We start from the raw sequence: 25,724 nt of genomic DNA on the forward strand, positions 1-25,724 counted from the left end.
AGAGTAAGGCTTAAGTAGAAGATCCATACTACATGTGAAAAAGGAAAGGGTACTACACCAAGGAACAAGGAACAGTACCGTACAGTACTCTTTTTTTGTTGTTGTTTCTCCAGAGTGTGGAGCAAACAAAAAACATGAATCAAAATCGAAACCCGACCCGAAGCCGAGTTTCGCTAGAAGCACAAACGTCACTGATAAAACGGAAGAGCGAGAACGAAGATGCTGTGAAACCTAGAACGCAAGGGTGCACAAACTTTGCACTCACGCGCTCATAACCATAACCTCTCATCCACATACTCCAAATAAAAAAAACAACAACAACAACAACCCAAAACAAACAAACAAACGAAGAACAATTTAAAAAATGGCACTTAAATGATGAAAATTTTGCATAAAGTCTAAAATCATATAAAAATAAACAGAGTACAGATCATTTCTCCTGGACATGAGGATCAGTCGGTTATTCGCACAGAGGTATTCATTAAGAACTCACACACACACACACACACACACACACGCACACAACTGTGGGAAACCTGATTGTTTGTTGGGAAACCTACAGCACGAGCTGGAAAGGATGTTACGAGGAAAAAAATGATGGAAAAGATGAAAGTTGTATAAAAAAAGTCCAACACTAGTGCATATAAGTTACATTAGTACACCAGCTGTATCTAAGACTATTTCTAACACAATTACACCACACACTGTACAGTAAACCACACACACACACACACACACACACACTCTCTCTCACACAGCTAGTCGGTATTGCTCTACTACTTACTACACACTTGGTATTTTACGCTTTACACTAGATTACATACACAGTGACGCTCTTTTCCACATTCTTTAGCTTTTTCGCTAACAAGCTCCAGATCACGTTCAAAATTTCACTACACACCGAACCTGAAGAGCAGGACTCTTTCATTTTAATCAGTACCTGATATCAGAGGTGTGTGTGTGTGTGTGTGTGTGTGTGTGTGTGTGTGTGTGTGTGAGACTGTTGTTGTTTAACTCCTGCTCTTGTTTTACATACATTTTAACGAAAGCCGTCTTTCTTGGTCTCACGAGTTTCATTACTGACAGCGAGCTCTTCTATCCGTTTCGGTCACTAAATACACACCTCTACCTGACAGTTACCGTATCCCTCGAAAAGAACGATGATGTTTGTGCTTATCTTTGATGTCTGGAACAATCAGCTTGTGAAACAACATGCATTCATAGAGATATATATATATATATATATACACACACACACACACACACACACACACACACACACACGACACAAACTGTATTTAAATAACATCTCAACATTTTCCACGTATCAACAAATGTATGTACAACCAGTGGACGTTACGTTCCACGCCTAATCACAGAGAGAGAGAGAGAGAGAGAGAGAGAGAGAGAGAGAGAGAGAGAGAGCGAGAGAGGAGGCGGGGTTTTTGCGTGTACATTCACTGACAACACAAAATTCTGCTAATCTATCCAGGGAAGAAAATAAGGGCTCTAGGTGCTTTGGCAAAAAAAAAAGAAAGTGAAGAATAAAGGAAATCTGAGGCAACGTTGGTTATTAAGGCTCTACTGTAGTTGTGCTCCTTTAGTATTCGCGGACAGACGACAGTTCATCATCCTCACGGAGTCGAAATAAAAATACAAATAAAAATAAAAAACAGAGGTGTGGTCTGCTATCTGGAGTCCTCAGGTTCACATTTGATGGTCTTCTTATCGGAGAGGTTGAGAGCGCGGGGACTCGCCTCGCCTCCGTTGCCGTTCTCTACGGGACACAAGATCCGAGAAAACAGTTACACATCTCAAAATCTTCTCGAGAAAACAAAACACAACACAGAGTAGCATAAAAGACATGAATGTTTAGCGGGAGCATGAATAAATTAGCAAAAAGCTAAACTGAAGTTGATGAGTGTAACGCAGAGGACACGTTCATATCGAACGCACAACAATTAGTAATCGTTAGTAAGTGAGGGAAAGCTAATCAGCTAATCTAGGGAGCAAATGCTAATCTAGAAAGAGGACGCTAACTAGCGAATGAAGTGAGTGACTACTGAGTGAAAGCTAACCTAGCGAGTAAAGGCTAACTAGCGAGTGAAAGCTAACCTAGCGAGTAAAGGCTAACTAGCGAGTGAAAGCTAACCTAGTGAGCAAAATCTAACTATTAAGTGAAAGCTACCGTATCAAATGAAATATAATTAGCAGGGAATGCTAACATAGCAACTGAAAGCTAATAATTGAGCGAATTCGTACTAGCTAATGATGGGTAAAGTGGTAAGCAAAAACCCTAGAAAGGGGCAGCTAACTAGCAAATGGAAGACAATTAGCGAATGAAAGCTAAACTATTGACAGGAAGCTAATCTGTCTTGGTTCCTGGAGTGAAACGGAAGGCGGAGTCACAGATAGATGGCTGCAAGTCAAGCACGCTCATTATAATATTAGGCCACACCCACAATGTATCAAACTTTGTGTTATTTTGTAATCATTCAAAACTTTTAGAACGTTTAAAAAAAAAAAAAAAAAAAAAGTGCAGACGTTTTTTGTTGTTTTGTTTTTTTACATGTAGGACTGCAGTTGCATGTGTGTTATGTTTCTGCACGCACGCACACACCTGTGGCGGCCGCTGCCTTGCTTTCGACGCTGGCCTGGTGATGTCTCTTCAGCTCATTGGCCAGCTGTTTTCCCAGAGGTGTGTCTCCATCTGAAGCTCCGCCCCTTTGTCCTGTTACTCGCAGATTCAGCGGCCTCTCACCTACATTGGTGCACACACACACACACACTATTATACACGTGACATTAAAAACACTCCCCACCCTGCATTGCATTACTGTGAACACCGTCCATATCCACTGCAACAAAATCCACCTAGCAACCTAACAACAACAACAACGCCGACGACCAGAACCGCAAAATCCATCAAACACGAAAAACCTGAGCTGCTGATCTCCATACCGTCTCAGTGCGCCTTTTAATTTCCCTTCCAAACTGAAAAAATGACCCGAGACAGACAGACAGACAGATAGAAAGGGAGAGATACAGAGAGACAGACAGACAGACAGACAGAAAATCACATTTATATTTGGAACATGCATTACTCTATTATTATTATTATTATTGTTGCTGCGGTAAATATAAGCACAAACGCACGCAAACACGCACGCAAACAAACACACACACACACACACACACACACACACACACACACACACACACACCCCCGCCCCCCGGTATGATAGTGTAAGTTGAGGTTAGAGTATTTAAAAAGCTCTTTAACGGTGATATGAGGCAGAAGTTGCACTATTAAGATCTGCACAAAAGCTCAGTATTAAAGCTTTGTACAAAATCATCTTAATGGATTAAAGTCCATGTGCGAGTGCGAGCGTGAGTGCGAGTGCGAGTGCGAGCGCGAGTGTTCCTGAGCGCTATAATGAAATTTAATGAAAGAAAGAGTTAGCAGAATAACTGTAAATGATTAATAATTAATACATTTCTTTGTATTCTGACTTCACGGCTCCCGAGCTGAGGTTTGTCCGTTCGGGGGAGGGGAACTCTCAAAGATTCTACATAGAACCTTAAAGCAAAAGATTCCCTTTTAGAGAAGGTTCTCAGCAGAGCTAAGACGTTTCCAGGAAGCTCACAGAGTTTATAGGTGGGTTCTGGGTTCTCCGGTTTCCTCCCACTGTTCAAAAACACACCAGTAGGTGGACTGGATATTCTAAATTGCCCCGAGGTGTGAATGAGTTTGTGTGTGTGTGTGTGTGTGTGTGTGTGTGCGCGTGTGCGCGCGTGTGTGTGCGTGTGTGTGTGCACGTCTCTCATCTCGCATTTTCTCCTTCTCACCCAACCCGTTCCATTCCTCTCCCTTATCTCTCACTTCCTCCCCCTCTCTCGTTCTCTCTCTATATCACCCTCCTCATTACTCTCTCTCTCTCTCTCTCTCTCTCTCTCTGCACATCTCACACGCCCACTCAAAGTGCATGCTGGGATATGAGGAGGCAGAGTGCATGCTGGGATATGAGGAGGCAGGGGGAAGTGATGAAGGAGGGATTCAGTGGAATGGGGTGGAGGAGCGGTCAGTTCACACTGCGCCGGTCAGCAGGAAACTCCCTCGACAACCATCCCAAAGATCACACACATACACAGACACACTCTCTAATGCTGACCCCCCCCCCCCCCCCCCACACACACACACACACACACACACACTCTAACACTGAATCCGGAAGACGTACTCTGTAGTGCTGCCTACTGTTACTCTACATGTCTTTCAGCGAGTCGATTAAGGTGTGTACTTTATTCACAAACAGTGGATTAGAGGCGGATTGATTTAAGCTGCACGAGTCCGGTTCCTCTTTAGGAATTCCTTATTTCCAAACCACTGAAGGTACCACAAGCATCTGTACAAACATCTGTATGGAAATATAAAAATCTCGGCAGCACAGAGACACTGCACCGTTCGGGAAAGAAGCACAAATGAACTTCCAGGGATAAAGTGAGGTTCGGTCCGAAAGGTTCATCTGAACCACAAGACAACGATGACTTCAGGAAGGTTGGTGAAGGTTGCTGGAGGTATCAGGTACCGAGGTACGTACAAAGAGAGTCCTACATGGCCGTGACCTGAAAGGAAGAAGCCGCTACTTCAAGCCAGACTGAAGTCTGCAGATGATCAGCGGCCTTCTGGAGGAGCTTCTCTGGTGGAAACCTGGACTGTTTGTCCGTAATGATCAGCGCCGTGCGTGGACGGAGAAATCCCAACTGTGAAGCACGGGGGTGGCAGCATCACGCTGTGCCGCGGTGGCGTTTTGTTGGAAAAGAGAAGGTGGGGAGGAGGATTATCGAGAAATACCGAAGCGGCGCTTCAAGACGTCAGGCAGAAAGTTAAAACTGGGTCACGGCTGGATCTTCAGCAGGACAACGGTCCAAAACAGATCTCCAAAGATCTAACAAAATGGATTCTAGAGAACAAAGTGAAAGTATTGGAGTGGCATCACAAAGCCCTGAGCTGAAGATCAGAGAACATTAGTGGACTGAACTGGTCAAGTGAGCGAGGAGACCCACAGACCTGACCGGGTTACAGCAGTTCTGTCAGGAGGAAGCACAGACAATTCTGTGGAGCTGTGGAAAAGTGAGCTTGAGTGGATTTAAACAAGGTGTATGACTCATATTTCAGAAAAATAATGATTTAAAGTTAAAACAAAAATAGTTTTTAAATGTCCAAAAGCATTTATTAGTACATGATTGAACAAAAAAATACTATTTTAAATATTTCAAGTGAATGAAGACAAATGTATTTATTTTGTAAGAGTTATATTAGTTATATTAGCGTGTTTGTTTTGATCGTATTTTCCTCTCAACCTGATCATTTCCTGTTTCCCTCCCTCTAGTTATACTTGCGCGTTATTGCCTTTCTATTATAATACAATGCACATTCTGCTGCAGCATTACTCATTACTCATATTATGCCAATATATAAGGAGTTATAGATAAGCGTTCCTAATAAACTGTCAGCTACACCAGTTTTTTTTTCCTTTTTTTCAGATGTTGTGAGATTCTACGTGCTGTAATTACGGATAAGTGTGAGGTACGAGATTATCAGTGGAGCACTTTTCCTCAGCGCAACCCCTGCCCCCCCCTAAACATCATCATCATCATCATCCTCCTCCTCCACCTGACTCCCACCCGTCCGCCTCCACACACAGCTGCCAGATGAGCCTCGCAGAAATGAAAGAGAAAAACAGAAAGAGAGAGAGAGAGAGAGAGGGAGAGAGAGAGGGAGAGAGAGCAAAAAAAGAAAAGAAGTGAAGCGCAGGTGATGCAAGCTGCCAAACCATCAACACCACCAGCGACAATAAGGACGACGCAACAACAGCTCCTTAACACATCGGCTCCGGGTGGGCGTTCCATCAGTCCTGACAGATTCCTCCAACGCTCTCGCGCTTTCCGCTGACCCTCACTTTCACTTCCTTCATTTCCAGGAAATATGCGAGGAATAAAAACCCTGTTCCTTCTACATAAAGAGCTACACTTACTGAGAGATTAGTAATAGCGGGAATTCCTGCTCTTTTCAGTGAGTCAGATCATTTGATTCAGTAAGAGTCCGTTCTTTTGGCATCCGAACGCCTCGCTGCTATTGTGTAGCACTGGACAACGTATGGGATTTTTCTCTACTTATTCTTTTACTCTTAACTGTACTTAAAAGCAAAATGGAAGTTCTGGGGCTTTTAGTAGGAACATCTCCGCCTTAAGGTTATCTTTAAGCTTGTGCGCTTCAAAACAATGACAAGATTCAAAATGTACAGCCTCTCCCTCTCTCTCTCTCTCTCTCCCTCCCTCTCCCTCTACCACCGATACGGCTCAACGGCTTTGATGACATCATTCCGCACTTCAGCTTCTCATCAGATTTTCTGTCCAATTCCGAGTCCGACGTGTCCCGCCCACAACGTTATAAAAATCCACGGTAGTAACCTTCCTAGTACGGCTTAGCCCGGGTTGTGAGGTAAGCTGAACACTACTGGCTATTTTTAAAAGGGGGAGGAGCCACTCAATATGCCCCGCCCTGCCTTCCTGTTTCAGTGGCAATTACATCAACGCCTCGAATAACGCTGCGCGTTTCAAGGTACTTCACGTCAAGTGTCAAAGAGTAAAATACAAAAAGGTTAAAGTGGTGAGTTATTTTAGTTAGTTATCTTTTTAATTTGTTGATCAGTTACTAAAGTCGCCGACCGGAGACCAAAGCAAGCCGGTACATGTCCACGAAACGTGGTGCGAATATCCTTAACCATCCATCTTCCATACCACCTGGAGTCTATCCCAGGGAGCATGGGGCACGAGGCGGGGTACACCCTGGACAGGGTGCCAATCCATCACAGGACACAATCACATACACACTCACACACCCGTTCATACACTACGGACACTTTAGACACGCCAATCAGCCTACCATGCATGTGTTTGGACTGGGGGAGGAAACCGGAGTACCCGGAGGAAACCCCCGCAGCACGGGGAGAACATGCGAACTCCGCACACACAGGGCCACGGTGGGAATCGAACCCCCGACCCTGGAGGTGTGACGCGAACGTGCTAAAGAAGAAGAGGAGGGGTGTGTGGGACTGACCGTGCTGCTCGGCGTGTTTTTCAGCGCCGCTCTGCACCCCGTTAGCGTTAGCATTGTGCGAGTCGCCGTGGTGTTTGAAGGCTCCAGGAGGCACGCGCCACTCCAGAGCCTGCAGTCGGTCCTGCGCCGCTGCATCATGCAAAATCTCCATCTGCTTAGCCAAGAGACGCTCCAGCTGAACCTGTAACACACACACACACACACACACACACACACACACACACACACAGTATTAAGCAACGTATCTATAAAATATGATAAATGCATTTATAAATAACTGTATTCTGAACATTTATCCGCTGATAAACGGTAATAAATCGTTCACAGCTTATTTTATTGACGTGTTTATGAAATCACACACGCACACACACACACACACACACACACACACACACACACTGCTCAAAAATAAATAACAAGGGACACACTCTCGCGTGTTCAGCCGAGATGTTTAATTAATGAATCCACACGTGTCACCGATCATAAACACCGAGCCGTATGGAAATTTCCAGAAACAGGATCCTCGGGGAACGGCGCTCCCGCAGGCGTGATGATTTTTCACGCAGCAGATTGGCGAAACAGATTTACATTTCTTAAATTTTATTTTCTGCTCATTTACACACACACACACACACACACACACACACACACACACACACACACACACACCGTGTTCTCCGACTGATTAAAGGTGTAGTTCAGACATAAAAAAAAAAATTAAAACATAGTTTTAAAAAAAAAAAACAAAAAAGGATCTTTTCCTGCGAACGCAGCACTGCAAAAAAGGAATTAAAAAATGTATTCTTGAATGAGAATCGACGAGTCTTACAGTTTTGCGTGTGTAATCTTCTTGAATTAGAAAAGTAATCTCTTTTCAAGAAAACATATCTAACTTAATAAGATCCTCCAGCTAATATTAAGCAAGATTTACAGACGGCTCGCGTCCGTCGCGTCCACCATGTTTTCTTCCTGACACGCCCCCGACTCGGGTATTAGGAACCGGTATTTACCAGCTAACGGAAACTCCGGCGTGCTAAATAAAATGTTCACCACACACACACCTGGATGTTTCGAGTGAGTGTTTCCTCTCCCTTGGACCGAGCCTGAGCCAGCTGCTCTCTCAGACTCTCCTGCCGCATGTGGATCGCCTGTAGCGCCTCCTGCAGGTCAAAAAAGCCTTCCTGCTGGGAGAAAACCACAAACACAGCTCACTCACATGGCACCGGTGCTCTGGGTTTAAAAAACAAAACCGGATTAAACTGTTTGTTTTGAGATGAAACAAAAACGCGCGTGATCATTAATACGGTGACGGTGTGCCGTAATTAACGTCTACGGAAGGAGTCTCCAGTGTCAGACGTAAAGCTGTAACTTGACGTTATCTTCAGGGCAGAGCAGGTTACGCATCACTTGTTTGTTTTAGAGATAAAAAAGAAAAAAAAAGAGAGGCTGGTGAAGGAACGATCGTTTATAGCTGTTATACCGTATACAATAAGAAAGTAACTATAAACGGATAAAAAAATAAATAAAAAAAAAAGATGCGTTGGTCAATAAACAGAAAATTGTAATGATCGGCTGCGGAGTAAGGGGAATAAAACACTTCGAGACGCGCTGTCACGGGAAAAGAATCAACAGCGAGTGCGCTTCATCGCACCGCGCCAGCGCTGATTATTTTCCTGTAAAAGCACGGCACGGAGGGAGCGTGTTTAATATCGGCAGCGGTCTTATATACACGCCGCGTTTCGTGAAAGTAAAAGACATCCGAGACTTCGCACGTGACTGGGTGTTAAATCTCAGGATGATCACACACACACACACACACACGCACACACACACACACACACACACACACACACGCACACGCACACAGAACGACTTGAAGAAGGTGTGATCCTGCTAATGCATGACAAGTTTTATTGCTCACTTCAAATTACTCCCGAGGTGAGGCTCCATTTGTCTAATGTTGACACTCAGGTTGTCATGGCTACCGACCACAAAGACACCTTCTCTGTGTCAGCGTGGGCTGTGTGTGTGTCTGTGTGCGTGTAGGGTAAAGACGCTGGGTTTGTCTCTGTCACTCATAGCTGGAGCAGTGACGCAGGCTCGGGGCGGCGGTGGGGCGGTGGGCGGCGATGATGTCACCGAGACACGCCTCGGCTTTTCGGCTTTTACTGACACGAAGAAAAAGAAACTTTTTCAGGGCTTTTTCTTTCACGCGTCAGTGCTGAGATACGCACGCAAAAGCAGAACACACACACACACACACACACACACTCACGGTGGTTTATCACACCTGTGCACCGAGGGTTTCACCAGCCGGGGTTTCGATAAACATTTTCCCTTTTTATTTATTTATTTATTTTTTTAAAAGTGGTATTCAGCACTCATTTATTTACTTTTTTTGTGGGGGTTTTTTTTTTTTTTTAAACCCTTTCATGCACAGTGTCCATTCATGCATAATCAACTAAAGCTTTTTTTTTTTTTGTCTTCACTATTTTAGGAAAATATGATCATGAGATGTAAATCACCTGGAAATCACTGGAGACGTTCTCATCCCCCTGATGACGCGTTCCAGACTTTACCTTCAGGGTCTCTGTATAGAGTTCATTCAGCTGAAAGATACAGACTTAATCTACATGTAGTTCTGTACCATCTGCTATTTCTTTCTTTAACTCAAATAGCAGATTTATTTATTTATTTGTTTAATTTGTTGTGATGGGGATCGATTCTTTGAATGTTTTTACACGTTGAATGTATCGTTAGTGTACGTGTATCTGTTGGTCTTGCGTATTCCAGCGCTGCAGTAACAAGCTGGGACGATAACAGGTTAAGATAAACTAAGGTAAAAACTTCTGGAGCTCTCTCTCTCTCTCTCTCTCTCTCTCTCTCTCTCTCTCTCTCTCTCGGACTTCACTAACTTCCTGCTTAAGAGAAAAAAAACAAATAATAATAATAATAATAATAATAATAATAATAAAAATGATAATCTCAGTGCAGATGTTTTTGTACCCAACTTCACGGATCACCTTTTTGAAATGTTTTTGTTTGTCCGTTTTCAGCCGTATTTATTTATTTATTTATTTATTTATTTATTTATGATGCATTACTTGTATTGTTTTATTACATTATCGTCTATATTTATTGATCATTATTTATCTTCAAATAACAATTCAGCTTCTCCAGAGTATTTATTATTTACTCACCATGAGTTCCATTAAAGCTTTCATGCCGTCCTGAAGCACGTCACTCATCTGTGATTTGGTTTTTTTTAATACTTTTTATTTATTTATTTATTTTCACGTTTCATCAAACAAACAAACATGTTTAAAACGATGCCACGGATATTAACGCGCATGAATCGAATTATACCTCTTTTGAATCGTTTTAACGTGTTTTGATCATTTCGAGCTTTACCTCTCTGTTTTCGAGTGCAAAAGTTTGTGCACCCTTCAGGCAAGCCACGACAAATAACTCGGTGCGCTGATTTTTTTTTATTATTTATTTTTATATATATATATATATATATATATATATATATATATATATATATATATATATATATATATATATATACATATATTTTTTTTCCTTTTCAACCTTCTCCTTCTCTAAAACATCATCTTCGGACGATTTCTGCTATGAATTTTCCATCCTTAACTTTTGGACCGTTGTGCCGCGGGACGTGCCCGTACCTTTTCTTTCTTTCTAAAATGCTCGGAAGGGTTTAAACCTGCCCACGCTCGAGCGGTTTGACAGAAGTGAAATCGTTTCAATCAAATCACGTATTTTATACTTCTGTCATAGCACACCAATACCGACGCCGACACACTGAGCCGGAGCTGGATTTCACATCACAGTCCCGTCTTACGTTTTTTAACCGTAGTTTTAATTCAAAAAACAATAACAAAAAAAAAAAAACCCATAATGGGCTTTCCAGCGTCAGTCCGTTCCCTCTCGCATTACAAAGAGGAATTTTTTTCCCCCCACTAACAGTGCGTGACAAAACTGATACCCCTGACCTACCTAACAAAGGTGTGTGTGCGCGTGTTTGTGCGTGTGTGTGTGTATGTGTGTGCGTGCATGTACAATCAGGTTCAGCCCTTTCTTCTTTTTTTTTTTTTGTCGCACTATCTGCGCAAACGCATGGGCGTGGGTGATTCCAAGAGCGCCCACGTAATGATGTCACATCTGTCTCAAGGAGCGAGGGGTAGGCGAGAGAAATGAGCTCGTTTGGACCTTGCCTGCATGTGTGCGTGCGTGCGTGTGTGTGTGTGTGTGTGTGTGGGCGGGCAGTTCATTCTCACTGGTGAGGCTGGTTGTGTGTGTGTGTGTGTGTGTGTGTGTGTGTGTGTGTGTATGTGTGTGTGGGGGGTAGAGTCGAGGCCAGACAGGGACAGGAGAAGGAGGTGTGTACGCATGTGAGCGTGTGTGTGAGCATAAGCTCATCAATATAAACCTCTAAAACAGACCAAAACAAAACTGGAAAATCCGTTTCAGGTGCAGGTCACAAAGCCGGGGCTGTTTCAGATTCGCTCTGGCGTCAGGCGATGACGAGGAGCACGAGAAAGTATGTAGATGAGAGGAAACCGCGCTACAAACCTTACCAGATTCTTTCAAAGGCGAAAAATGCAAACACGGCCAAGAATGAATGAAAGGAAAAGCGCCTGCACAGGCCTGTCAGCATGACGCAAGCGGAGTGTTGCGTAATGCCGAGCCATCTCGGCGGGATTACACAGGATATTTCTGTAGAGGACGGGGTTCTCGGACTTCTTCCACTCTAAAAACATATCTCTTCAAGATAAATAAATAAATAAACAAACAAACAAACCAACAAATCCTCCGCAGTCTTTTTCAGAACGAAGTGGCCAACATCCAAAGAGGAACTTCTATTCCTTTTTGCTGCTATTCCTGTTTCAAATGAAAACGCAAAAACGTGTGCCTGAGAAGTGTGAGAAGATCAACGTCCACCCTAATCCTAATAATCTTGATAATCATGAAGAAAAAAGGTTTCTCAGCCTTTGATTTGAACAAATGGACAGCTGTCATGGTGCACAAAGACCTCTTCAGCACATAGAGGATTCACACACACACACACGCAGGCAGGCGGACATGCCCGTAAGGTGTGGGGTGAAGGAGTGTACGACGTTTCTCTGCTCACTTTTCTGCTCACAAAGCGTAACCTTTCCTCCACACGGTGACACGCAAATCCCAGATCCACGTGAACTCCGCCTACACCAGTTCAAAACGCAGCTTAACACACAGCTACACAAACAAAAGCCACAGGACCCACCCAGCATCGAGTCGTGGAGAGGTTAACGCTTACACACCAGCGAGTGACTAGTACAGAAACCCGACGGGACCGGACCGCGCTCCTGGTTAATGAGAAGCTCGAGAAGTGTAAGAAAGTGATTCAGTCAGAGCGGCTGAGTCACTTGAAATCACACAGAAAAGGAAAGCACTTTTACTGGAAGCCTGAAGAGAAAGAACTCACCTCCGTTTTAATTCTCTTCGGGGACGGTTCGTCTCGGTCTCCACATCGAGATCTGCGCGAGAAGAGAGAGAAAATATTCACGAATTTCCTCGTTATTGCTGTAATTATTTTTGACATTCCTGAATATCCTCTAGTCCAGTTCATCCCCTTCTTCCACTACCCACCCGCTATATCCAACTCTGGATAAATGACGTTCTTATTATACTTTATTTTTAACCACATGCTATAATGTTACAGTAACCTGCGTTCATGCTAGCAGGTTCTCTTGTGTCACTTGTAGCTTGTCTCGACAATACAACATGCTGCGATACGATACACTACAAAATGATACAATACAGTGGTGATACGCTTTTATATATGATACAACATAATACGATACAATAAGTTACAATACAATATGATACGTTACGATAAAATAGGTTACGAAATGATACGTTACGATACGTTATGATAGGATACATTACGATACAATACGTGACGATACGTTACGATACAATACAATACGACATGATACGTTACGATACAATACGTTACGATACGTTACGATAGGATACGTTACGATACAATACGTTACGATACGATACAATACGTCACGATACGATACAATACGATATGATACGTTACGATACGTTACGATACAATACAATACGATATGATACGTTACGTTACGATACAATACAATACGATACGTTACGATACGATATGATACGTTACGATACGTTACGATACAATACAATACGTTACGATACAATACAATACGATATGATACATTACGATACAATACGTGACGATACGTTACGATACAATACAATACGATACGATACGTTACGATACAATACAATACGATATGATACGTTACGATACAATAGGTGACGATACGTTACGATACAATACAATACGATATGATGCGTTACGATACGTTACGATAGGATACGTTACGATACGATACGTTACGATACGATATGATACAATAAGATACGATAAGTTTTGCTACGATGTGATACGATACAATATGATATAAGACATGACAGAACGCTAGATGATACGATGTGGGCGTGGCCTGTTCAACTTTTTCTTTCGTTCTGAGGAGAAACTGTAGTAGCCGAAATGAATAACCTACAGCCTGTTATAAATTTTATACACGACAACATCTGTTTAAAATGTATTTGAAATCGGCTCAGCTTCATAGTAGCTTTGTTGACGGTTTAGATCGACAAAGCCAGCTAACTGTACTAGCTACATACGCTCATCAGAGACACCGACAATCTCAGGCTACTTTAGTTAGTTATCTTACGCTTGCCATGTTAGCGTTCACTATCTTGCTATGTTAGTGTATCTTCTTCTGCTAGCCTAGGTCTCTCCTAGCTTAGGTCTCAGGAATCACTTGAGCTAATTGTTTGGATTTATTGCTTCTGGAGTGAAATGTCCCGCACGCACGCACACAGCTCTGGCTCCTGACTGACGAATGAGTGCTAGTCACTGTGATGAGTGCGAAAGGTGCGATTGCGAGCTCTGAGACAGTGATTACGCAACAGCAGAGAGGAATTTTCCGTCCTGTGGTATGCCAGGCGTGTAGGACAGGAAGCACCTGGACACGTCTATTTCAGAGGTTTCATTAAGCTCAAGCACACACACACACACACACACACACACACACACACACCCCTCAAAAATAAATAAAGTGCTGCTAACAGTGATAATGACCCAGTGCTGACATCACACCATTTAAATAAAATCAAATAAAAGTGCTAAAAGTTCAAAATGAATAAATACATAAATAAATAAAAATAAAAGCTTTAAAAAAAAAAACCTTTAAAAATGAAGAAATAAATGAGGGAAAATTATACAGCTAAAGGTGAGAGAAGAAAAGAAAAGAAAAGAAAAAAGAGAAAGAAGAGAAGAGTGGAGAAGGGAAGAGAAGAGAAAAAAGAAAAGAGAAAAATAAGAGAGAGACGAAAAAAGAGACTAGAATAAAAGAGGAACAGAAAAAATTAAATAAAAGGATAGTCTCAAAATAAAGAAGAAATAAAGCTTTTAAAATGAAGAAGGTAAAAGAGGGAAAGTGACGCAGGCCACAGAAACACATTCACATCTCTGTTCACTCGCCAAAGTGAAGTAGCTACCGTCATCTAACGCTAGAGTAGATAACGATACAATACGATACGATACGATACAATACGATACCATATGATACGATACAATGCGATATGATACCATATGATACTATACGATACAATACGATATGATACCATATGATACGATACAATGTGATATGATACAATATGACACCATATGATACTATACGATACAATACGATATGATACCATATGATACTATACAATATGATACCATATGATACTATACAATATGATACCATATGATACTATACGATACAATACGATATGGTACAATATGATACGATATCATACTATACTATACAATACCATATGATACAATATGATACCATATGATACTATACGATACCATATGATACGATACGATACTATACGATACCATATGATACTATACGATATGATACAATACGAAATGATACAATACGAAATGATACCATATGATACAATACGATACAATACCATATGATACTATACAATACGATATGATACAATACGATACCATATGATACTATACGATACCATATGATACGATACCATATGATACGATACCATATGATACTATACGATATGATACTATACGATATGATACAATACGAAATGATACAATACGAAATGATACAATACGAAATGATACAATACGATACAATACCATATGATACTATACAATACGATACCATATGATACTATACAATACGATATGATACAATACGATACCATATGATACTATACGATACCATATGATACTATACGATACCATATGATACGATACCATATGATACGATACCATATGATACTATACGATACCATATGATACTATACTATACCATATGATACAATACGATACCATATGATACAATACGATACCATATGATACAATACGATATGATACAATACGATACAATACCATATGATACTATACAATACGATACCATATGATACTATACAATACGATATGATACAATACGATACCATATGATACAATACGATACCATATGATACTATACAATACGATATGATACAATACGATACCATATGATACAATACGATACCATATGATACAATACGATACCATATGATACTATACGATACCATATGATACAATACGATATGATACAATACGATACCATATGATATTATACGATACAATACGATATGATAATATTGATAATAAATAATAACGTTATTATGCCATCAGCACATGCGAGCACACTAATATGTTAAAACGGATATATTTTTCAGACACACTGCTTTCAGGTAGCGAGGGTTTCTGTCTGTGAGGAAGAGGAGAGGAAGTGCGTACTTGCTGGTCCTGTATGTGTACTTGTAGGTGACCTCTCTGGAGACCTGGCGAGCGAGTCCGAATAACTCGTCCCTGCGCGTCAGTAATGCCACCTCCTTCATACACAGCTGTGCTGCCGCCTCGTTCACCGTCAGCTGCGGGGCAGATATGTTACAGAGCGGTTCAGTTCACACACACATTTACACAAACGCTACGAGACGACTGCGGCGTAATAACGAGCACGTGGGCTTGTTCGGACTTGCTGATGCGGTTTCTGACTCGGTGTGACACACTCATATCTACAAACATAATACACAAACGCACGTCACGTAGAGTCAAACAGCCTCACAGATGATTCTCTTTCTTCCTTAGAACTTGGAAGTGGGCGTGGCTTAATGCTTACAGCTGGAGGTCAAACGGTTCACATACTTTAATTTTTTCTTTCATATAGAGTTAGGCTGTTCTGTTTGCTGTTCACTCACTGTTGTGCTGTTGCAGTAAAATAATCAAGGACAGAGTGGTGTGATGAGGCAGAGATCTTACAGGACGTCCTGAAGCGTTTTATTCCTCTTACACCACAACAACTCTTTTTTTTTTTTTAAATTAAAGAACGTAACAGTGTCATTTCTTACAAGTTACATTTACATGCTTTACCTCCGACACTGGAGACTCCTTCCATAAATGTTACATAAACGTCTCAACGATTCCATAAACGTTTGTAATCCGTTTACTTGCCCTCCACGTCCCTGCGGATGAGCTGTTGCTATAGAAACCGTAAGGTATTAATATAAACCTGCGCTCCTGTCAGAGCGGCTGTTCTAGAAAACTAATCAACACCTCCTGACCGATCGGAATTCGGAACACGACAGCGCCGTGGTGTAAAGCGTAAGACCAACCTCGTGGAGTGTGAGGTGTTTGCCGTCCTTCCTCTTGGAGTCGAAGCGTCCGTAGATGGCGCTGTATTTGCGGATCTCTTCCTCTCGGCGCGGGTCGTCGTCACTCATGTCGAAGATGTGGCCGATCATCTTGGCTAGCTTCTTGTTGGCTTTGAGCTGCTCTCTCAGCTCGGCCGAGTCGCTTTTGGGCAACGCCCGTGCCATCCTGTCTACACACTCGCTGACAGCCTGGACGGCGGCGACGTCCAGGGCTTCGAGGGTGTCGCGTGGGAGCGGGGACGACGGCGAGCCGAGCTCGGCCGGTGAGAGACTTCGCTCGGCCCAGAAACGCGGCTCGTTGCCGCTCTGCAGAGGCGAGGCGGTGGCCGAGGAGCTCCCGCTTCCCGCTTCGGTTTTCGGCGGGTCTGTTTTGGGGACTTTGACTGGCAGTGCCGGGCCGTCGGGAAGTTTATATACAGGGATGCTGCAGACAGGAAGTGATGCCAGCGGCTGGTTAAACAGCGCCGGGTTGGTGACCCAGTCACGCAGAGCTTTCTGGAGGCGTCGCACGTGCAGCGGCTTGCTGGCCATCCCTACCAGCGCCATGATCTCCAGGAACTCATCCTCAGCGGCCTCGCACAGCTGCTGCACGTCGTCGCCGCCCTGCTGGATGAACGCGTCGTAGTAGCACAGCAGGTTGGCCCGCTGCAGGATGCGGTAGAGCTGCAACTCGCCGAGAGTCCTGGGCAAAGTCGCCGCCATGACCTGAACCGAGAGACAGAAAAACACGAAAACAAGGTGAGGAGGCGGCAAGCAACGGAGTGGGACACGACGGAGGGAAAGACAGATAGAAACACAGATAAGTGTGAAGTCACCCATACTATAAGTCATCCTGTCAGCTGACGTTTCACACACGAATCTGATCTCACGCTGGGTGGACAGGGGTCAAAGTGTACAAGAATAACACAATACAAACATCTGATCATGTTTTCCTTTCCTTTCGTAGACTCCTGACGTCTCCCATGCGCGACTCATGAATGGAATTAAAATATGACTAATGGACATGATTTTTTTCCAAAAACAGGAATTCCCAAACCAGAGGTCATTTGAGTTGCAAACGGGGTCGTGAGAGAAATTCCCAATCGCCACTTCAGTTTTTTCATTTTATGTGACAAATACAGACTACAAACAGCGCTCGAACTATGCAGAAAGATTTTGTGTGCTATTATTGTGAAATGCTACAAGGACTCTTACTAGGCTCTCTTTTTTTTTTTTTTTTTTTTTGCTTCGCTGTTGTGACACACCTAGCGTAGGAGTTCAGAGTTCAGCAATAAGCATGGAGAAATTTCCCCGAATTCGCCGACCTCTCCTACTTCCTCTGCAGCATCGAGCGGCAGAAAACCCGCACGAAAACGTACACAAACGTTTCTCGGACGTGGATCCACGAGCGTGACGGTAAACTAAGGCTGGGCGACAGGACAAGAATATCATATCACAATATTGACAATGATTCTACGGTACACGGTGCGTATCACGAAAGATCGTTTACTTATCAAACTGTCTGCAAAAACGCCAGTAAAATAAACACACATAAAACACCTGCTGAACTGGGTTTAACGATACTTTTCAATAAATTACGCCAAATCAAAAGGCGTCCATTCAGTACTATTTAATGTGTAATTATTAAAAACATTTTTTTTAAAATACATCGCCATACCAACGATATCGCCGAGAAAAATGTATCGCGCAGTCATTTATCACGGTATCAATATTATATCGATATATCGCCCAGCCCTACGGTAAACTACGAGGAGGAGCCAATCCGAGTGTGCCGATACGCATCCCTGTGAAGGTGTGTCAGTCATGTGACATGTACGTTACTGATCGCTCATGATGGTGTGGGGGGGGGGTATTTATTAGCAGACTTAAGTATTGTCAAATATATGATACGATATGATATTTCGCTATCCGTATTTCACTTTATACGTGTACGAGACGAGAACGCAGCTGGACTTGAACAGCAAAGGATGGCAGAAATGTTTGTGTGTGTGTGTGTTTGGATGAGAGGCGAGTGTGAGAACGCCTTTCAGGCTCCTGAGCTGCTGGGAGAGTCGCATACCACACTCCACCTCTGCAGCAGGCGTAGGAGGAACTCTTCATCACAGCAGCACAGGCCGTGTTTGTTCCTGCTCTCCGCCGTTCAGGCCCCGCTGCCTTCCCAGAATCCCCCTCTCTCCGAGGTGTGGGCGTGGAGCGATACGTGCATGAATCCAGAGGTCACGCCGTTCAATTTCAAATTTGATGTCTCACGCTCAGGTATTACGGGCTCACAGTTCTGAAAGGTCTCAGGTCTGATTCCGATGACAGTTTTGCTCATCTGCGGGTGTGTTTTGACTAGCGTTAATGTTAAAAGCGTCCCTGAAGGTCACCGAGATGATATACTTCCCGATGCGTCATCCACATTTAGGCTTGAGAAACGGTAGTTCCGCAGTAAAACCTGTACAAACTCATTCGCCGTTACGACTTTAGTGCTAAAAGTCGTGTCAGTATGTACGTGGGCCGGGTTTATTCGAATTATTTGTACACATTTCAAACTTGAAGTAGTCTCGTTCGATTGGCTGATGATTTAGCTCATTTTAAGCATTTATTTCTAAAACTACAGGCTTGAAATGAGTAATGATGTCCAGAAATAGGTTTAATGACCTTACATTTGGTTTACTGGTTTGTCTTATTATCAGAAATACTAGATAAACTTTGCTATGCTATATTCAAGATATTTTCACTGAGACACGCCTCTGATTTGCTGAAACTCCGCCCCCTCGTGCGTGACTCTAATGTAATTTCTGAAAGTCTCCAGCTACGTCTGAAGTCTGAACAGTGATTTCGGTATTAAATCATTACTCGCGTAACTGTACCCTGAATACGCCTTTATGGATTGGACAATAAATATTGAACGTTTACTAAAAGAACACATTGCAAAAATTGTTTTACATTTGATGAGAAACCTGATTTTAACGTCCAGTGCAGTGTAAGTGCATGCGAGTATGAATAGAGTCATTCAGTGTTATAAAAGTACAGATTATACCGGCAGATTAAGTGCTATTTAAGTGTAAAGGTTAAAGGTGATGGACTTTATTTCCACACGTTAAACAGGAGGAAAGGACACCAAGACTGTGAGCTCATTCGCCCCACAGAGTAAACACCACAAAACATGGTGCTGTGTGAAATCTGTGATCATACCCAAAAGACCAGCGCGTGGTTCTGACGATGTATGTATACCATAAAACATTCACTCCATTGTTCCAGTGTAGGAAAGTTGAATAAAATGACATAAGAACTCAATAAGAAGTCTTTCTGTCATATCAGACTAATCACGTCTCACGGTTTGATTCAGCACTGACAAGAATCGATTCAGCATTGTTAGGATTCAGTTCATCACTGATATGAATCAATTCAGCACTGTTCCGTTTCAATTCAGAACTCATACGAATCAATTCAGCGATGATACGGTTTGATTCGGCACCAATCGAAACGATTCAGCACGGTTACGTTTCAATTCAGCACCGTTACGGTTTGATTCAGAACGGATACGAATCAATTCGACACCGTCGCTTTACAATTCAACAACGATACGGTTTGATTCGGCACTGATATGAATCGATTCAGCACTGTTCCGTTTCAATTCAGAACTCATACGAATCAATTCAACAACGATACGGTTTGATTCGGCACCGATCGAAACGATTCAGCACTGTTACGTTTCGATTCAGCACTGATATACTTTAGTTCAACACTGATATGATTCGGTTCAGCATTGTTATGATTCAATTCAGCACTGTTGCGATTCAGTTAAGCACTTATAGACATTAAATAAAGTAACAAACGAGGGTTTTTAACGCAACACTCCTAAATTGCTGGGAAATTGATAGTAAGCCTACATATAGTAAATATATCATGTATAGTAGGATCATGAGCTGATATTTTTGTTCATATCCCCCAGCCCTAATATCTAGATTATATCATTCACTTAACCCACCCACTCCAACAGCTTTGCTGTAACAGCAGAAGAAAACAGACTTTCAATGACAGTGGGTCATCATGCATATCCAGGACAGAGTTAAAGTGAACACACACACACAGAAGCAAAAAGAGCCGAGCTGCTACCTCTCCAATGGAGGATGGAGGCCGAGTCCCAGAGAGCACAGAACCTTGTTGAAACCAATTTAGCATGAGCATGGATGGGCTCTTCAGTCTCTCTCTCTCTCTCCAGCTTGCTCTCTCTCTCTTTCTCTCTCTCTCTCTCTGAGGCCACGGATTCACAACACGGCCGGGTGAAAGCACTCTCTCCGCCTGCACTCATATCGCCTAACAGCAGACCTTCATCAATGAGCATGAATTACGCACTCGGTATGAGCGATGAGCCAGCGATCACACAGCGGCTTCTTCTGAGGACAAGCTCAGAGACTGCTCACTGCACGTAAAAATATTCTGTCAGATATATCTGAAACATGTAGAGCAAGGAGAAGAGTATGTGATGCTTTTTGTGTTGCTGAAGGATAAAGGAAAAGGATCCAGCCATAAAAAAATGCTAATCCTTTCCTCACTAGGCAAAAAGTTTGAGTTGAGTGGTTTGTTTCAGTGGCACTTTGAAGTAACATCAGCAAACGGTTAAATAAAGCTAAATAATATTTTGCATAAAATTGTAACATTTAAAAACAACTTCCCAACGGACCGAAGGACGGACTGAAGGACTGAGGGACGGACTGAGGGACTGACTGAGGGACTGACTGAAGGACTGACTGAAGGACTGACTGAAGGACTGACTGAAGGACTGACTGAAGGAGTGAAGGACTGACTGAAGGACTGACTGAAGGACTGACTGAAGGACTGACTGACTGAAGGACTGACTGAAGGACTGACTGAAGGAGTGAAGGACTGACTGAAGGACTGACTGAAGGACTGACTGACTGAAGGACTGACTGACTGAAGGAGTGAAGGACTGACTGAAGGACTGACTGAAGGACTGACTGAAGGACTGACTGAAGGACTGACTGACTGAAGGACTGACTGACTGAAGGAGTGAAGGACTGACTGACTGAAGGACTGACTGACTGAAGGACTGACTGACTGAAGGAGTGAAGGACTGACTGAAGGACTGACTGAAGGACTGACTGAAGGAGTGAAGGACTGACTGAAGGAGTGACTGAAGGACTGACTGACTGAAGGACTGACTGAAGGACTGACTGAAGGACTGACTGACTGAAGGAGTGACTGACTGAAGGACTGACTGACTGAAGGAGTGAAGGACTGACTGAAGGACTGACTGAAGGAGTGAAGGACTGACTGAAGGAGTGACTGAAGGACTGACTGACTGAAGGACTGACTGAAGGACTGACTGACTGAAGGAGTGAAGGACTGACTGAAGGACTGACTGAAGGACTGACTGAAGGACTGACTGAAGGACTGACTGACTGAAGGACTGACTGACTGAAGGACTGACGGAAGGACTGACTGAAAGACTGACTGACTGAAGGACTGACGGACTGAAGGACTGACGGACTGAAGGACTGACGGACTGAAGGACTGACGGACTGACGGACTGACTGAAGGACTGACTGACTGAAGGAGTGAAGGACTGACTGAAGGACTGAAGGACTGACTGAAGGACTGACTGAAGGACTGACTGAAGGACTGACTGACTGAAGGAGTGAAGGACTGACTGAAGGACTGACTGAAGGACTGAAGGACTGACTGAAGGACTGACTGAAGGACTGACTGAAGGACTGACAGACTGAAGGAATGAAGGACTGACTGCGATCATACCCCTTTATAAATGTATAAATATATCAACTTGAATCACTGTGTCTCTGCCTGAAAGTACAGGTAATTTTATTAGGAAAGAAACAGAGGAACTTCAGGAAGTGAGTGAGGAGGTTTACAGAGCCTGTACGTGCCCTACACTCAACGTGTGTGAGGGGGTATCAAATTCAAATCAGAGCTCACCACAGAGAAGTCACAAATTTCCAATTACATCACAAAAAAAAACTCATCACCATCACCGCCAACACCATCATCATCACCACCAACACCACCATCACCACCATCATCATCACCATCATCATCCAACTAATAACACAAAGGCACACCACTGTGGGAATTTTCATTCTTCGTATTATTCACCTCTTTCCGAAAGAGCAACAACACAACAACAACAGCAACAACAAAACAGTACAGTGTTAGTGGTAGAGTGTTAGCGAACAGACCGTAGAAGCAATGAAGATATAACCCAAAGACGCTCGTACGGCTTTAAGCATATTAAATGTCACAGACAGGTTCGGACATGTCGCCTACAACTACCAGACCTACACTCTCTCACACTCTCTCACTCTCTCTCTCACACTCTCTCTCTCTCTGCATGTATGGCGCTAGTAAGACTTTCACTCAGACTGTGTGTCACATGACCTGGCTGTAGTTATCTCCGTTCATTTAAGGCAGACTTGTCACAAAACATCATGGCGCAGATGCATACATACATATATATATATATAAACGTATTTATTGTTTATTATTAGAATCTATTAGTGTTCAGTTTTTGGTGTGCGGTGTTTAGTGCATCCCCTCTGACTCATTCTATAGTAAAAATAGAAAGACGTTGAGGCTTCACATGAAAGCTGTTTTGGTTTCACGACGCTTAAAAACGAAAGAAACAAACAAAAATAAGGAAAGAACAAAAAGAACTAATACTCAAGGGGGGGGGTCATTAGTTACGTGATTCATCACCATTCACAGCAGCTTGATATGATGCCTAACTCACCAACTAACTAAGGTCAAATAAGTTAGTTTCTTATTAAATCATTTATCTCTGTAGACGTTAAATAACATTAATAGCACAAGATATTATTCACGGATATCATGAAAATACAGGATAGGTATCACGATATGATACAGATTAGGTCAACTGACATGGACTGTTGTTTACATTAAAGATATGAAACGCTACGGACATCCAGTCGATCGATATCGGTCATTGTTTTGATGTTAAAAATGTTGCCTTTCGACAACCGCGTACAACGAATAAACATTTCAAATCAACATTATACAGTGCATGTGTGTGTCTTCTCTAAGTCAATAAATAAACAAACAGATAAACACAGGGATCTAGAGACGCTCTTCGGGATCTGTGTAGAACTACACAGCTACAGCTTCCAAGACCTTTAGAAACCGGAGAACCCTTAACTAGCCAAAGAACACCTAAGAAACCATTTGATTTTCCTAAAAGAGAACCGTCATTTTACGTTTTTCACAGAAAACGTCACCCGTGCTCGAATCCATAAAGGTTTAAAGCAAGCGCAATATGTGCATCTTCTCTAAAGAAAGACTTGTAGGGATCTAGAGAAGAGCTCCAGGGTCCGTGTCCATGTCGAACTCTATTAGGAAGCTAAGAACCTGTATCCAAATATCCCCAGAGAAACTGTTTGTTATGTGGGAGATATCTTCTCCAAACAAACAAACAAACAAACAAACAGTGGAAGTCTTAAAGGGTTCTGTAGATGGAGAATCGTTCGAAATCCAACTTCCGAATCCTTAAGTATCCAAAGAACCACGAGAAACCATTCGGAGAAGACAACAAACGTCATTTTTTTTTTACGTTGATTAGGTAAATATTTATCAAAAATATAAAGGTTGAAAATGATGAACTTCGTAAACATTTCGAATAAACACAATATGTAGGCTACGTCTTCACTAAATAAACAAACAAACATTACTGTAAGCCTTATGGGGTTCCCCGCTGAACGTCCATGCAGGATGTTTAGAACCCCCACCCCCTGAGAAACCTCTGTTTGTTCTAAAAGTGTAGTTTGGTGTGATTTTACCTTAATTACCCTAATATTACCCCAGAAAATGCTGAACATGTTGAGAATGTTGATTCTAACAGCACAACATATTCATAAACATTAAACACACAAACAAACAAACAAACAAACACACACACACACACACTATGTTCTAGTTGCTGTTATTTGATCTCTGATGAAGTGTTTATTAAGTGTGTAAAAGTTTTTGCACCCTCGCCTGAACACTTAATTGCACCCTTGCATACTAGGACACTAAGGCTATTAGGGTGTGTATGTATGTATGTGTGTGTGTGTGTGTGTGCGTGCGTGCGCGCGCGAGAAGAACAAGACCGAACTGATCTTACCTTCTTGACTTCTTTTTGGTCTCTTCCCGAATTCCCTCCGAAAATCTCTCCTTCGCGGGAATTTTTTTAATATATATATATATATATCGAATTATTTATGCACGATTTTACTGAGAATAAAACTAAAAGTTAAGAGAAAAGAAAAAAGAGAGAGAAACAGCCTGAGAAACAGTCGGGTCACTGGGGTGAAGCGTCGCGCGACATCAGATCGATATGAAATAAAGAGCGAGAGAGAGCGCGCGCGCACGCGTGTCCGCGTGCAGGTAGTTCCGCTCTTCCGTTTACCGAATATTGGTGTGCGTGCGTGTGTGTGTGCACGATTAAAAAATAACAAACAGACAAAGAGAGAGAGAGAGACGAACTAGTCAGGCTTCCGCCTTTCTTTTTTCTTTCAGCTCACTCCCCTACTGCCAGAGTTGGGATATTCCGCGCTGCTACAATCGCGCGCTCGCACTCCCACGCGCGGCCCGCCCACGCAGCGATGTGCGTCACGCGGGCGCGTGGGAGGACTGCTCTGCTGTGCACCGCATCAACACACACACACACACACACACACATACAGAGAGAGAGAGAGCGTCACCGGGAGCGCCCGAGCTCGATTTCGTGCGCGCGCACACACGATGC

The 25,724-nt window shown here is 42.8% G+C and overlaps 1 protein-coding gene across 2 annotated transcripts in view; it reads right to left on the reverse strand.

The window, feature by feature from the left end:
• nab1b (NGFI-A binding protein 1b (EGR1 binding protein 1)) overlaps nucleotides 1-25,376 on the reverse strand; it is a 27,478-nt gene extending 2,102 nt beyond the window's left edge. Inside the window, exons 1-8 of one of the 2 annotated variants that reach the window (XM_053626168.1) lie at nucleotides 25,101-25,376; nucleotides 16,922-17,665; nucleotides 16,047-16,180; nucleotides 12,612-12,663; nucleotides 8,185-8,304; nucleotides 7,124-7,304; nucleotides 2,621-2,761; nucleotides 1-1,777 (exon numbers count right to left, since the gene is read on the reverse strand). The exon at nucleotides 1-1,777 is cut by the window's left edge and continues 2,102 nt beyond it. In XM_053626168.1, coding sequence (XP_053482143.1) covers nucleotides 1,689-1,777; nucleotides 2,621-2,761; nucleotides 7,124-7,304; nucleotides 8,185-8,304; nucleotides 12,612-12,663; nucleotides 16,047-16,180; nucleotides 16,922-17,662 — 1,458 coding nt within the window. In that variant the 5' untranslated portion in view covers nucleotides 17,663-17,665; nucleotides 25,101-25,376 and the 3' untranslated portion in view covers nucleotides 1-1,688. Of the gene's footprint in view, nucleotides 1,778-2,620; nucleotides 2,762-7,123; nucleotides 7,305-8,184; nucleotides 8,308-12,611; nucleotides 12,664-16,046; nucleotides 16,181-16,921; nucleotides 17,666-25,100 lie in introns of both variants that reach the window. The other variant, XM_053626167.1, reaches the window with a different exon arrangement.
• Nucleotides 25,377-25,724: the final 348 nt, after the last annotated feature.

Source organism: Ictalurus furcatus, chromosome 6 (genome assembly GCF_023375685.1).
Source record: "Ictalurus furcatus strain D&B chromosome 6, Billie_1.0, whole genome shotgun sequence".
NCBI classification, from domain to species: Eukaryota; Metazoa; Chordata; class Actinopteri; order Siluriformes; family Ictaluridae; genus Ictalurus; species Ictalurus furcatus.